General features: G+C 41.0%; 1 protein-coding gene across 1 annotated transcript in view; it reads right to left on the reverse strand.

Moving 5' to 3' along the window:
* Usp40 (ubiquitin specific peptidase 40) overlaps positions 1–13,955 on the reverse strand; it is a 68,940-nt gene that overhangs the window by 53,345 nt on the left and 1,640 nt on the right. The window contains exons 2-6 of the mRNA XM_032901577.1: positions 12,436–12,503; positions 10,685–10,798; positions 8,235–8,399; positions 5,728–5,874; positions 3,175–3,318 (exon numbers count right to left, since the gene is read on the reverse strand). Of these exons, the coding sequence (XP_032757468.1) occupies positions 3,175–3,318; positions 5,728–5,874; positions 8,235–8,399; positions 10,685–10,798; positions 12,436–12,503 (638 nt within the window). The remainder of the gene's footprint in view (positions 1–3,174; positions 3,319–5,727; positions 5,875–8,234; positions 8,400–10,684; positions 10,799–12,435; positions 12,504–13,955) is intronic.

Here is a 13,955-nt window from a genome sequence, read left to right on the forward strand (position 1 = left end):
CCTCCACAACCCAGCTACTTCACTCCTGGGTATATAACATACCCAGCTACTTCACTCCTGGGTATATAACATACCCAGCTACTTCACTCCTGGGTATATAACATACCCAGCTACTTCACTCCTGGGTATATAACATACCCAGCTACTTCACTCCTGGGTATATAACATACCCAGCTACTTCACTCCTGGGTATATAACATACCCAGCTACTTCACTCCTGGGTATATAACATACCCAGAGAACTTCAGACCTTACTGTCTTAGGGCTCCTATTGTTGTGATGAATCACAGAACCAAAACCAAGCTGGGGAGTAAGGCTTTATTTAGCTCATCTAGGCCAGAGCTGATGCAGAGACCATGGAGGGTGCTGCTTACTCCCCACTGCTTGCTCTGCTTGCTTCTCACAGAAGCCAGGACACCAGCCCATGGGTGGCACCACCCATAATTGATTCTGTCCTTCCAAATCAATCACTGATTAAGAAAATGCCCTCCAGGCCTGCCTGCAGTCCGATTTTATGGAGGCATTTCTCAATCGAGGTTGCCTTCTCTCAGATGGCATTAGCTCTCACCAAGCTGACCTAAAAACTGGCCAGGGCACTTGACCCCTTGTTAAGTTGACATACCAGCTCAATACTATTTAGCCATAATCTTTCCTTTTTTGTTCATGCCCTAAGTCACACATTAAAAAAAAAAATCACACACACACTATAAAACATTTCAACTTTTAAAAGTTCTAAAGTCTTTAAAAATTCAAAATATTCACTATGTCTTTAAAATATTCACTATCTAAAAACCCAAGGTATATTTAAAAGTTCAGAGTCTCTTATAACTATAGACTCCTGTAAAATAAAGAATAAGTTAATGCCAACCAATCAGAGCTTCCAGGGACTAAGCCACTGCCCAAAGACTATACATGGACTGACCCTGGGCTCCAACCTCATAGGTAGCAATGAATAGCCTAGTAAGGGCACCAGTGGAAGGGGAAGCCCTGGGTCCTGCCAAGACTCAACCCCCAGTGAACGTGATTGTTGGGGGGAGGGTGGCAATGGGGGGAGGATGGGAGGGGAACACCCATATAGAAGGGGAGGGGGAGAGATTAGGGGGATGTTGGCATGGAAACCGGGAAAGGGAATAACAATTGAAATGTAAATAAGAAATACCCAAGTTAATAAAGATGGAGAAAAAAACAGTCATAAAAAAAAAAAGAATAAGTTAAATATTTTCTCAGGGTATAGACACAATCTGAACCTAGCCAAACCAACTCAAACAGTGTCAATAATTCAGGGTCCAATGTTAGGGATTCACTCATAATCTGGGGTCTCCCAAAGGACTGGGTCGCTTCTCCAGTTCTACCTTCTTCAGTTCACACAGACTGTCTATTCAGCTCAGACCAGCCCTACCTCATGGCTGCTGCTGTCCTTGGTGACCTTCCCATAGTATTGGCATCTCCCAAAATGCTGGGGTCTCCTGTTGCAATGGCTGCACACTCTCCAATTGCCTCTCCTGGGCTCTCCCCAAGGTACCACACCTCAACGTCCCTCCATGATCCTTTCAATCCTGGGCCTTCAACTGCTACTATAGTTTCAGAGGCTGCACTTTCACCAATGACCTTTATTGACCTCTCAGAGTGCCCTCAGTTGTTCTCCATGATCCCTTCATGCTTCAAAACAAGAATTATCTGTGAGAAGCTTACACATTACTAAGTTCAGCTGAAGTACAACCTTGGAACACAGCTTCTGTTTGTTCACCCTAATGAAACTCTTTCCAGGAGATTCCACCTCAGTTGCAGCTGACCTGCATCACGTGTTCTAGTAAAGCAAAGGTTTCACATTAGCGTGCTGGTCTCTCGTTAATCACACTGACTCTTCAGCCGCAGCTGACCAGAAGCACAGACTCTTAACTCATAATAGCAAACAGCCACGATAGTCTTTACTCTTCCCTCTGCATCTCACAGGCCAGGCCTCTATCTGCACGGTTCTCAGCATCTCTTCCAAGCTCCAACAGAACACTTCACAGAGATCTCAACACTTTTTTAGCCCTAAGTTCCAAAATTCTTCCATAATTCCCCCCAAAACATGGTTAGGTCTATCACAGCAATACCCTATAACGTTGGCACCAATTTCTATCTTAGGGTTACCATTACTATGATGAAACACTATAACCAAATGCAACTTGGGGAGGAAAAGGCTTGCACATCTGGAGTCATAGTCTTCTGAGGAAAGCCAAGGCAGGAACTTGAACCTGTTGGGAACCTGGAGGCCAAAGCTGATGCCGAGGCCATAGAGGAGTGTTGTTGCTCATGGCTTGTTCAGCTTGCTCTCTTACAAAACCCAGAACTACCAGCCTATGGGTGGTAAGACCCCTAGATCCTCCTTCATCAATAACTAATTAAGAAAATGCCTTACCGTAGTCAATCTTATGGAGGCATTTTCTCAAATGTGGTTGCTTCCTCTAAGATGTCATCAACTTGTGTCAAGGTGACATAAAACTAGCCAGGACACTTACTATTGAGATATTTCCACCACCATTTTTATCACTGCTTTATTCGCTATGACAAAGAATTGGACTCCATCTAGATGTCTATCAACAGATAAGTGGATAATAGAAATGGATGGACTTAGAATGTATAATATTAAGCAAGATCATATAATCTGATCAAGAAAAAACTGCATGGTAGCCCTGATATGTGCCAAGTCAGTAAATATGCACATGTGGGCAGAGTGTAATATGTGGAAAAGAGAAGAAAGGCTAAGTGTAAGAGGATAAGGGAGAACTTCATATTGGATTTTACACTTTTACTATCAAATATATTTTTATGAACATATCCATCACCAGACACTCTCAGACATGGTACTACAGGCCTTAATCTTAGCACCCATGAGGCAGAGGCAGAAGATGAATTCAAGGCCAACCTGGGCTGTAAGACATCTGTTTCAAAGAAGAAACAACAACAAAAAAGAAGAAGAAATTCAATAGGAGTATAAAAAACCAATTTGGACCACTCACCCTGCCTAGGAGACATGGACTTTTGTCTTGTCAGTGGAGTAGGGATGCATACACATTATATATTTAACTCAAAATGTTAACAGGGCCAATGTTGAGAAATCCTACAACAAACTGAGTATTCTAATCTTGGGAGGGAAAGAGAAAGAATTAAAAAATAAAAGGTTCAAACCTGTTCACAGAAAGGCTTGAGATTGATCCGGAGGGGGAATGTATAACAGCTAGTATCCTTGTAGCGTTCACATTTCACAAAATCAAAATTAAATCTTAGTAATGAAATAGTAAGAAAAGGAGGCAGCTTACGTAATTTGGCAGACTGGAAAGAGAAAAATTAACAAAGTTACATGAAAGAATACATAATGCTCTGTAAGGTAGTAAAAGATGACATATGACATAATTATAAATATGTCCTTAAGAACTCATTCTGAATTCAATATAAAACCATTTACTTTATGGAACTAAGGATGGTACTATGTGGTTATGCTTACAACAAGACAGGCACAAGCCAGTTTTATACTTTTTGGGTTGTTATCCTAAATTACTCTTTGATAGGTGTGTCCTACTCCTTCTCTGTCCTTGCTCATTTCCTGCCTAGCCCTTGTCCTTTCACCTTGCTCCTTGGGTCTGCATTCACTTAGCAAGCACACATATCTTATTCAGTGAAGAAGCAGAACTCTGAATGATTAGAAAATGTATGTGTATATACATTTTTTTCTGGAGAAAGATTCATAGTTGTCATAAGACTACGAAAAGGGACTCTTGACTCCCCAGAGTTCAAGATCTACTGATGGGGTTTTATTTGTTGTTTTTCTGTTTGTTTAAGATTTATTTTTATTTTGCATATGGGCGTGTTGCCTGCATATGTGTCTGTGTACTACATACATGCACAGTGCACAAGGAGGCCAGAAGTCATAATCTGATACCCTGGGATTAGAGTTTCAAACAGTTATGAGCCACCCTGTGGGTGCAGGGAATCTATTACGGTGCTCTGGAAGAACAGCTGTGATGTTAACCACTGAGCCACCTCTTCAGTCCCTATCTGCTGTTTCTTAAGTTCAAAAGCAGGGTATCTTGTTGCTGTATTAACTCTTTGATTTAAAATTAAGTTGTTTTTTAAGAGTCATCAGGGGGTTGGGGATTTAGCTCAGTGGTAGAGTGCTTGCTTAGCAAGTGCAAGGCCCTGGGTTCGGTCCCCAGCTCCGAAAAAAAAGAAAAGAAAAAAAAAAAAAAAGAGTCATCAGCTGTCCCCAATGCTCTTGTACTGGTGGCCTTAGGGAAGAAAAATGCTCCCCTGTAGAATCAATAATTCTAAGCATTTAACATTACTTAAAACATATTTAAAGATACAATTTCATATAATCTATAGGTTAAAAAACTGAAAACAAGGCTAGGAATGGTGGTGCACACTTATAATCCCAGGATTAAAGGGAGGAGGAACAAGTTTGAAGATAATGTGTGCTATAGAGAGATCCTAGCCAACCTGCATTACACAGCAAGATTCTCAAAGCAACAAAAGAAAATAAAGCATGCATTAATACATGGAATTTCCAAACTCATCCCACAGATGCACCTAAAATAATCAGAGAAACTCGACTCTAATAAGGCTAAGAAACAAGTGTCCCATTGGCCACAGGTAGAGAAGGAACTGAGAAGGTGGCCAGAGAGGTGTAGCAAATGGCACATCTAAGCCAGAGGAATGGGAAATGCATTAGCAACACACACACACAAACACACACACACACACACACACACACACACACACACACTCTCTCTCTCTCTCTCTCTCTCTCTCTCTCTCTAATAATAATTTTGTATTAATATTAAAGAATTACTGATACTTAGCAAATCTGCTAACAATATCTTTTGTTGGAAATTAACCATGTAAAATACATTTAAACCAATTTCATACAGACATCACATATTGCTGTGAAAGGATGTTGAAAAAGAAATAATCAGTTGCCAGAGGAGATAAAGGAGGGAAAAATAACTCAAGAAGTTTTTTCAAAATCTGTCTTCTGAAGATAGCACTCACAGGTCAGACCCTGGAGAGTAAGTAGGTAAACTCAGGAAGCAGAGCACAGAACCCTTCCTCAGCTAGAAGAGCACACTAGTATGTAGGCAGTTTCTAGGAATGCTGAGAAGTTGCTGTCTCAAAGCAAGGTAATGTGATAAAGGAGCTTAGAGATGTGTGTGTGTGTGTGTGTGTGTGTGTGTGTGTGTGCACGCAGTGTGTGGAAATAACAGAGCAGTGTACTCACCTAGGTGGTAGCCCTCTCTATTTTCTTGTTTTCTATCTCCCCAGAACACAGGGCAACTGTGCTCACAGGAGTAACTGTACACAGGACAATGAAAACAACTGAGCCCGACCTGAGTTCATGCAGCTCCACTGAGTTCCCTTCTGCCTCAGCTCAGACTCAGAGACCAGCCCCTCTAACCCTGTCTTCTTGCCTTGCTGTTCACAGGGAGAGAAGAAACTGCTGAGCACACAGATGCTTACTAACAGGAGTCTGAAGAAACGCTGAGGCTCAAACACATTCTTCCATGAAAAGTTGCTAGGTTAATAAAACTTAACTTTTTTCTGTTGTAAACATTAAAATACAGGTAACAACACACTTTCTTAATCCTTAGTGTTCAAAGCGTAAAGTGTGTCTTCCTGACTTCTCGGGTGGTTTTAGCAGGCACAGCTTCCTGTCTCTGAGGACTAAGGGGTGGAAGGTGTGGTTACCTTTGCTGCTTTCACCAGCCGGTCACAGGTTCCACAGTGGTACAAGTTATCATAGTCGAAAATTTCCTCCTCCACGTACATGTTCCAGAGTGCATCTTCTAAACCAGATACGTTTTTGACTGCTACTGTCAAATCCAAGAAGTCTTCCTGAAATACAAAAGAATTAATATTAAGATAACAAATGATTTCACAGAGGTTTACAACTGAAATATATATTGGGAATTGGTCATATATATTTTGCATACAAGAAGATATATATGTTATGATTACATACTGTAAATTTGTATCACTAAATTATTCTTCTTAAATCAAACTATAATTTGGTTTAAAGTACATTAGGAAAACAGTTTAAAAGACAAAGGTTTATAATTTAGATGCAGATGCATAAAACCTCATGTTTCCCCAGGAAATATATACATACCTAAGTTTAAGTATCACACACACACACACACACACACACACAATTTATTAACATTGCTTTAATCTTTAAAATGATAATAGCAACCCAAAATGTAAACATCCTTATTTTCTTTTGGTAAAGTTGATTTAAGATATGCTATGCTGAAAAAATGACAAGAAAAATGTTTTTATCCAGATTAAACAAGTATTTCTGTAAAAATTAAAAAGCGAAATTTTATAAAAAGTCTCTTGAAGCTGCTGAGATTATATCTGAATTTTATTTCTAGCAACAAATGTTATTACAATTTGGCAAGTTTACATCTTATTTATAATTCTGTCACATGTAATAGTACTCTTTTAAGAGACTATGGAAACTAAAACATAGCAGAGCACTAGTTTAAATCATGGCACAATCCCTGTGGAACAGCTCATTTCTGTGGTAACAGCATGTACATGGAGAGTGAGTGTTCATCATTTCTGTGTGGGTTTCATATGTCATGCTTTACCACCGCCCTGTTATCTCTCCAGTAGAGCTCAGTCAGTCAACGAGACACAGGAAATATCAGTTATTTTCAAACTAGGCTGACTGGGACAGCTTCTGTTAACACAGGTAAGAAGGTCCAGATGTACCATTTGTCCCCAGCTCTTCTTTTAAAAATAAAAAAGAAGGCTGGAGTCATAGCTCACAGTAACCCCTTTGCCCAGCATCTGTAAATGTACAAGGACCTAGGCTCAAGCTCAAGGACACAAACAAACAAACAAACAACGAAAAAGGACATAGATATATTTAACACATGTATTTATTAATATAATATAATTGCATCTATTTCTAAAATAGCAGTAAATACATCTGGAAAATAGTATGACATTTTCCATTTGAATAGTCAGATACAGAAACTCCGTACAATCCTTATAACAAAAGGAGATTTTCACTAAATATTCAGAAATGATACCATTTGCTGAGCTGGACTTGAAAAACAACAGAGAAGACAACATCAAGCTCAATGGGCAATCTATATTACCACAAAGAGATGAAAACCATAATTCAAACAGAACTACCAGCTTTGCATGATAGTTTATATATCATATAAATATACACACACACTGGAAAGACACTCCTAAAGGATATAAACAAATTAAACCTAATATTTAATTGGAGATCTATTATATATTCTTTAGTATCTTATCTTTATTACCTCCATAATTAAATTAATTAATTAATTTATTTTTTGTTTGTGAAACCAGAACATTTATTTTATAATTGATTGAAATCTTCAAGATCAACTGGATGCTGCAACAGCTGCCCTCTTGCCCTCTTGGGTTTAGGTGTTGTTCTTTCATGGAATCCATGAAATCTTTAGGTGCCTCATCTGACCAGTTCTGGTAGTGTTTTGTCTCTTAGCCTTTGTACTCCAGTTTTACTCTCCTCTTGTGCTTGGCAGAGTAGCCACATTTGCCACAGGTCGACTTCTGAAGGTGGTAGGCCTTGGAGCCACAGTGGCAGCACAGCGTGTGAGTCTTACTGCAACGCCTTCCATCTACTGGTGAGACCAGAAGAGCAAATTTCTATATTTATATACAGTGTGTGTGTGTGTGTGTGTGTGTGTGTGTGTGTGTGTGTGTGTGTGTGCATGTGTGTGTGCATGTGTGTGTGTGTGTGTGTGTGTGTGTAGGTCACGTATGTGCCAGTGCCTGCAGAGACCAGAAGGTCCTTGGGAGCTAGAGCTACAGACAGCTGTGGGCAGTCCTACATGGGTGCAGGGAATGGACACCAGTCTTCTGAAGAGCAGCAGCAAGCAGTCTGAACCACGGAGCCATCTCTTGAGCTCCTCAGTGGACTTTCTTTACACTGGCTCTTTTCATGAGATATCTGCATGTAAATATCTCCCCAAACCTTTTTTTAAAAGCAAATGTCAGAGCACTGAATAAAAGCTACTTCAAGAACCTGCAGGCTGGAGATGGCGAAGTAGGCAAAGGTCCCTACTGCCACTCCTGACAACCTGAGCTTAGTCTCTAGGACTCATGGGCTGGAAGGAGAAAACAGCAGATCTCATTATGTGGATTATAACCTACAATAATTTGTTACCAGAGGAATCCTATCTGCTTACCTGCCTCTCACTGACATTCTTACACTCTTTGCAAACAATCTGGTTCACAATGGTGCCATGGTATAGACGATGAATGAGGTCATGGCCAGAGGTCCCAACTAAAGAAGTTTCCAAAGCACTGAAGAGAATTCGGTTGAGTTCCTGCACATCGTGTTGTCTCATTTCCTATAAAACAGGAAACAGTTTTTATTTTTGAGACAAGGTCTTTGGATAGCCAAGGCTGGCCCTGAACTTACAACCTTCCTGCTTGACTCTGAGTGCTTCCATTACAGGCACAATGCCCCACTAAAGCAGCTGACTTTAAATATTACTTTTGCCTCAGTTTTTAAGAACAATCTTTAAAGAATACTATCAATTAATAGAAACACATAAGAAAAGCTTTGAAGATGATGACTACAGGTTAAAACATTGCCACCTATATTTACTTACACTACAAAACAAAAATACGAGTAGGCAGTGTTTAGTGTGTATGCACAATTCACCTTACTCGGTGACTATTAAGTACACTCTGTATTATGAGAGAACACCCACCTGCCCGTGTCACAAAGATGAGAGAAGAAAAGAACAGAACAGGCTCAGAACAGTAGGTAAGTATGTACACAGGTAAACCTCACTTAGATCACAATAGTTGAGGACAGCAGAAACCAGAATTCACTACTTCAAAGGATAAAGCAACAAAAACTAGAGTAATGTACTGTTGCTGAGAATTCAAACTGGCTCCTGCTTTAATCCACTCTAAGTCACCCGCCATGTATGAACTAGTCTTTCAGAACAATCTGTACCTCCAAGGTGTGCTCTACCCCTGGGAGGCAGAAAAGGACAATGAAAGGGAGAACCAGGAGCCAAGTCCTCTAAGGACTTAAAGAGAACAGCAAGTAGCCCATCCCACAGACATTAACAGTGTCACACACAGCAAAGTGTCTCTCAGCCTTGATACATTGTTGCCACTGTTACCAAGGAAAGCCAAAAGGAAACAAGAGGAACAATTCAGGGTGCAGAAAGAGAGGCAGCCAGGGGGAATATAAAAAGTAGTTATACCACATGAGGTATGTAAAGAGGATGAAAGCTGACACCATGTATGAAACTGATGTTCTTTTTCTTGTTTTTTGAAATGAAATGTAAATCTATCCTATATCATCGGCTTGAAAGGGAGGGAAAACTCCCTATCTCTGCCATTTATTTGGCAAAGGAACCTCAAGGACATTTTACTATCCAGGTTGGTCCAGTCCTTTACAAAAAAAAAAAAAAAAAAAAAAATTAAGAAAATTGTTTCAGGCCTTTTAAGAATTATGAAGCCAGCAACTTAGTGGAAGCTCACATACGTAGAGCCCCTCTGTGGCATATCCATGAAGCAGAGGCTCACTAATTGGTAAGAAGGAATGACCCTTGGCATTATCTTAATGAAACATGCCAGTTAAAAAAGATCATGCAGTGTCTAACTCTATTCCTATGACATGTGCAGGACAAGCAGGTCTCTAAGTGGGAAGTAGGTTACAGATTAACCAAGAGCTTGAGGAGGGTGGGGAGTGACTATAAATGCATAGGGGTTCTTTTCAGAGCAGTGAAAACAACCTAAAATGGACTGTGGTGATGGCTGCCTAATTCTGTGATAATACTAAATGCCACTGAACTGCCAGTTTTGACAGAGTGAATTTATGGCATGCAAACCTCAATGAAGTGGTTATGATTCAAAGGCAAGGATAAGGGAATATAGCCCTGCACTAGTCCTTTATCCGGAATGTACATGCCTGTTGAGAGGATATGCTGTCACCTGCTACAAGGCCCAATCCCTGTTTTAATCCCACAGGGCAGTACCACTGGGTTAAGGCGTGCTCCTGGCACAAGGCTACAGCTTTGCAGGGATGGACCACAACGATACGAATGTCAGCTGTCTGATGTACTGACAAAACCCTTATCCATTACCACAGATGTTTGTTTGCACGTGGTGGAACACCTTTTAGGAACGCAAACTGAACAGTGAGTCATGTCTACAGCAGATACAGGGTTCAGGTGGAAAAATGAAGTCAGGGGTCAAGAAGAGGAAATGAAAATGCTGATGTGATGGCAGTCCGTTCTCATCAGAGTCAGACAAGAAGCACACCACAAAGGTGGGCAGCCTTCTAAAAATCCACTGGTTTATTGCTGAAGACTGGAAACTTGATGAGCAGTTTGACACCTAAACAGTAAATAATGTTGCTATTAGCTCAACTAAATGACACAAAAATTGTTCAGTATAAATTTCAATAATCAGCTCCCGTATTTCTCCTTATAGTAATGGCATCCTTCCCAGTCTCACGTCACAGCTAGTTGTAATAGCCTATGTTCAGTAATCATCTAGATATTCGCCTGTGAAGATGTTCCAATATGCTGAGGCCCTGAGACAAAATTAAAGGACATTAGACAAAATGTGAAGCCGGTCGACTTTTCTCTCCCTGCTGGCACCTTCCTACCTCATCGCTGGTCCACCCGAAGCTGTCAGTGAGGTCTGTGGTGGATGCAGCCTCCTGGTCCACGAGCAGAAGCTGGGCAAACAAGCGCTGCAACTGCAAAGGTATGATCCGGACCTGAGGGGAGAGGTGTGCATTTCCAGGTGACTGTTCACGAGGGCAGCAAGGATTTCAAAAGCTCCCACACTGCTTTTCTCCTGTCTTCTGGCTCACTTAGCAGAAAGGGCACAAACCCTTCATTATAATAGAGGGAGAGCTAACTGGATTCAGCCCTTTGGAAATTCTAATTCAATCCAAAAGGTTTTAGTGATCTGGAGTTTTCTCCCTTGATGTAATTCAGATCAATATTAAAAATCCAAATGGGTCCCAACAAACCACACAAATGATCACAGGCATACAATTTCATACTTCATTTTTCTTCTAAACTATCTCCATACACACATATTCAAGGTTAATGTAGCCATGTTTCAGGTGCTCAAATCTCAGCAGCTAGCCTACACCCTGCCTCCCTTTCTCCAGGCCAGAGAGCAGGGCCTTGCACAGCCCAGTGTGCAGGTTAAATTTTAATGATTCAGAGGAACAATAAGCATTCAGGAATATCTGTGACAATTCTATAGTCCCATGACTTTAAAAATACATACTATAAAAGCATTGATCTGCAACAGACTGGAAAGAACCTGACATCTTGCCTCACAGTTGCTTTTGAAGCATGTGTCTGTATCACAAATCACCAGTGTTCCACAGACCTGCGCCTAAGTGCAATGAGAGGCCTCTGAATGAGATTCCAGCAGGAAGAGCATGCTTAGAGTTATGCTTTAGACACTCTCACCAGAGCAATGTACAAAACAATGTCCTAGCTTTCTCCTCAATGTATTTCCAGAACACTAAATTGAGAAAATACTGGTCTGTAGGGTTTTCCCCATGTATTCAGTGCATAGTAAGTAAGTGCACTGAATGAATGCTCTGGTCAGCTAGCAGGGATGGCTGGAAGTCTCTCCTTTGCCTTGAAAATAAGCACAGCAAAGTGAGGCATATTCATGATAGCAGCAATGGCAGCATGGTAGTTGAAAACGCTATTCTTTTGTAGAGAAAATTTTGTTGCTAATTAAGTATGAGGCAAGTCACCATCTGTCAATGTAGATGATACTTTGTAGTAAATAAATGTTTTCTATGAATAAGGCACTTAATTCTTTCCTTAAAAATCATTTCCTGGGGTTGGGGATTTAGCTCAGTGGTAGAGCGCTTGCCTAGCAAGCGCAAGGCCCTGGGTTCAGTCCCCAGCTCCGAGAAAAAAAAAAAAAAAAAAAAAAAAAAAAAATCATTTCCTGAGCTAGGGAGATGCTGCAGTGGATAATGTGCTTGCCACATAAGAGTGAGCACTGGAGTTCAAATCCCTAGCACCCACTTAAATGCTGGGTGGGTGTGGCGGCTTGCCTTAATCTCAGTTCTTGGGAGGCAGCTAGGATCACAGGGACAATTGGGTTAGGGAGAGAGCCACAACAATACAGAGAGAGATCCTACCTCAGTGAATAAGGTGGAACGTGATGGAGAACATCGACCCCTGGCCTCTACATGCACATACACACACTTGTATGCTCACAGGCATATACATGTACATCTCCTTAGCCCCGGGCAAACCTGTAGCTTCACAGGCATGCACGTAACACACATACACACATAACACGCATACACATGCAAAAACCCCCAAACAAGTCCCGACTATGCTAAGACCCAATAAAGTGCACATTCAGTACCTTTGCTTCGGGTTTATCCTTATCCTCTAGAGAACCGAGCTCTTCCGGACCAAGAGAAAATAAAGCTTCTAAACGAAACAGTAGAGTTAGATATGTAAATGATGGCTGCCTCTTTGAAAATCGTTTAAGAAGCCAAGACCCCCATTAAGCAATATCATCAAAAGATTTAGAAAGGACTAAGGCAATATTTGTCCCCTTCATCTATACATTTTGAATTCTTTTTAGATTTTTGACCACCAGATCTAAGAATAAACATCAAGGGACACTTGAGTACGACAGATCCACAGAACATAAAAACATAAGCAATATGGGACATCTTTAACCCTACGTTCCTGAGGCAGAGGCAGGAGGATCTTGAGAGCTAGGCCAATTTGTCTCTATAAGAAGACTTTGCCTCAAAAACCCAAAGACTAAGCATGGAGTCCTAAGACCGTGTGCTAAGACCAGGCACTGCACCACTTCCTCAAAAAAAAAAAAAAAAAAAAAAAAAAAAAAAAAAAGCCCTATAAGCATAAAAAATGACTGGTTTTCTTTGCCTTTGGCAGTGAGGCTCAAAAGCTATGAGGAGTCTCAGAAAACAGAAAAATGTCACAGGTGTATATGCTTCACGTGTGAGGCTGCTAACCAACCATTCAAATCCTGGACCAGCCTAGATGTCTTTTATCTCGAGATCCTCTGGTTTGGTGTGTAAATGTCTTTTCTATGCAAGTAATGAGACATGGTAATGGCTTTACTTGAAAATAAAGCTGTCAGTCCCTGCCCTTGCCTCCAGTGTTTTTTGAAACATTCCACTGAGGTAAGTGATAAATGGGGTGAATATATCTCTTTACTGAAAAACACTGATACCTACTCTTAAGAATGTTGTCTCTCACTAGTGCTGGGACTGGACAAAAATAAACTAAAAGCCTACAGTTTAAGGAACAGAACCACTCATGGGCTTTCTAGACTTAACTCCCATTGTTCCTCACTGCAGTGTACTGGAAATATAACGGAACTCAATTTAGCCTTGCTTTAAAACACCACTCCCCACAAAAGACATATACAAAAAAAGTCCCTGTTTTCCTCCTTCAGGACTGTTACTCCTTACTCTTTCCAAATTATACCTCCTCAACAGCAGGATCATGCTGAACCATCCAGAGTGCACAGTGCACACTAGTGACAGACGACATGCTTGAAGAGACGAGAAGCTTATTCCTCTTGCCCTCTTCTCCTCTTGCTCTTTCCCCTCTCCATGTGCTCACAGCCAGCCTCTCCTCCTCCTCCTTCTTCTCTCTCTCTCTCTCTCTCTCTCTGTCTGTCTCTCTCTCTGTCTCTCTGCCTTTATCTGTCTCTATACCCTCAACTCTCCCCCCATGCCCTAAATAAACTCTCTTCTATACTAAAAGGGTGGGGGGCTTATCTACACCTCTCTTTCGAGCTTCTGATATTCTTTTTTGGGTTTTGAGAAAGTCTCACTTTCTCAGGCCAGTCTTAAACTTTGAATCTTCCTGCCTTGATCTCCTGAATGTGAGGCTACAGGT

The sequence above is a fragment of the Rattus rattus genome, chromosome 4, assembly GCF_011064425.1.
Source record: "Rattus rattus isolate New Zealand chromosome 4, Rrattus_CSIRO_v1, whole genome shotgun sequence".
Classification (NCBI taxonomy): domain Eukaryota; kingdom Metazoa; phylum Chordata; class Mammalia; order Rodentia; family Muridae; genus Rattus; species Rattus rattus.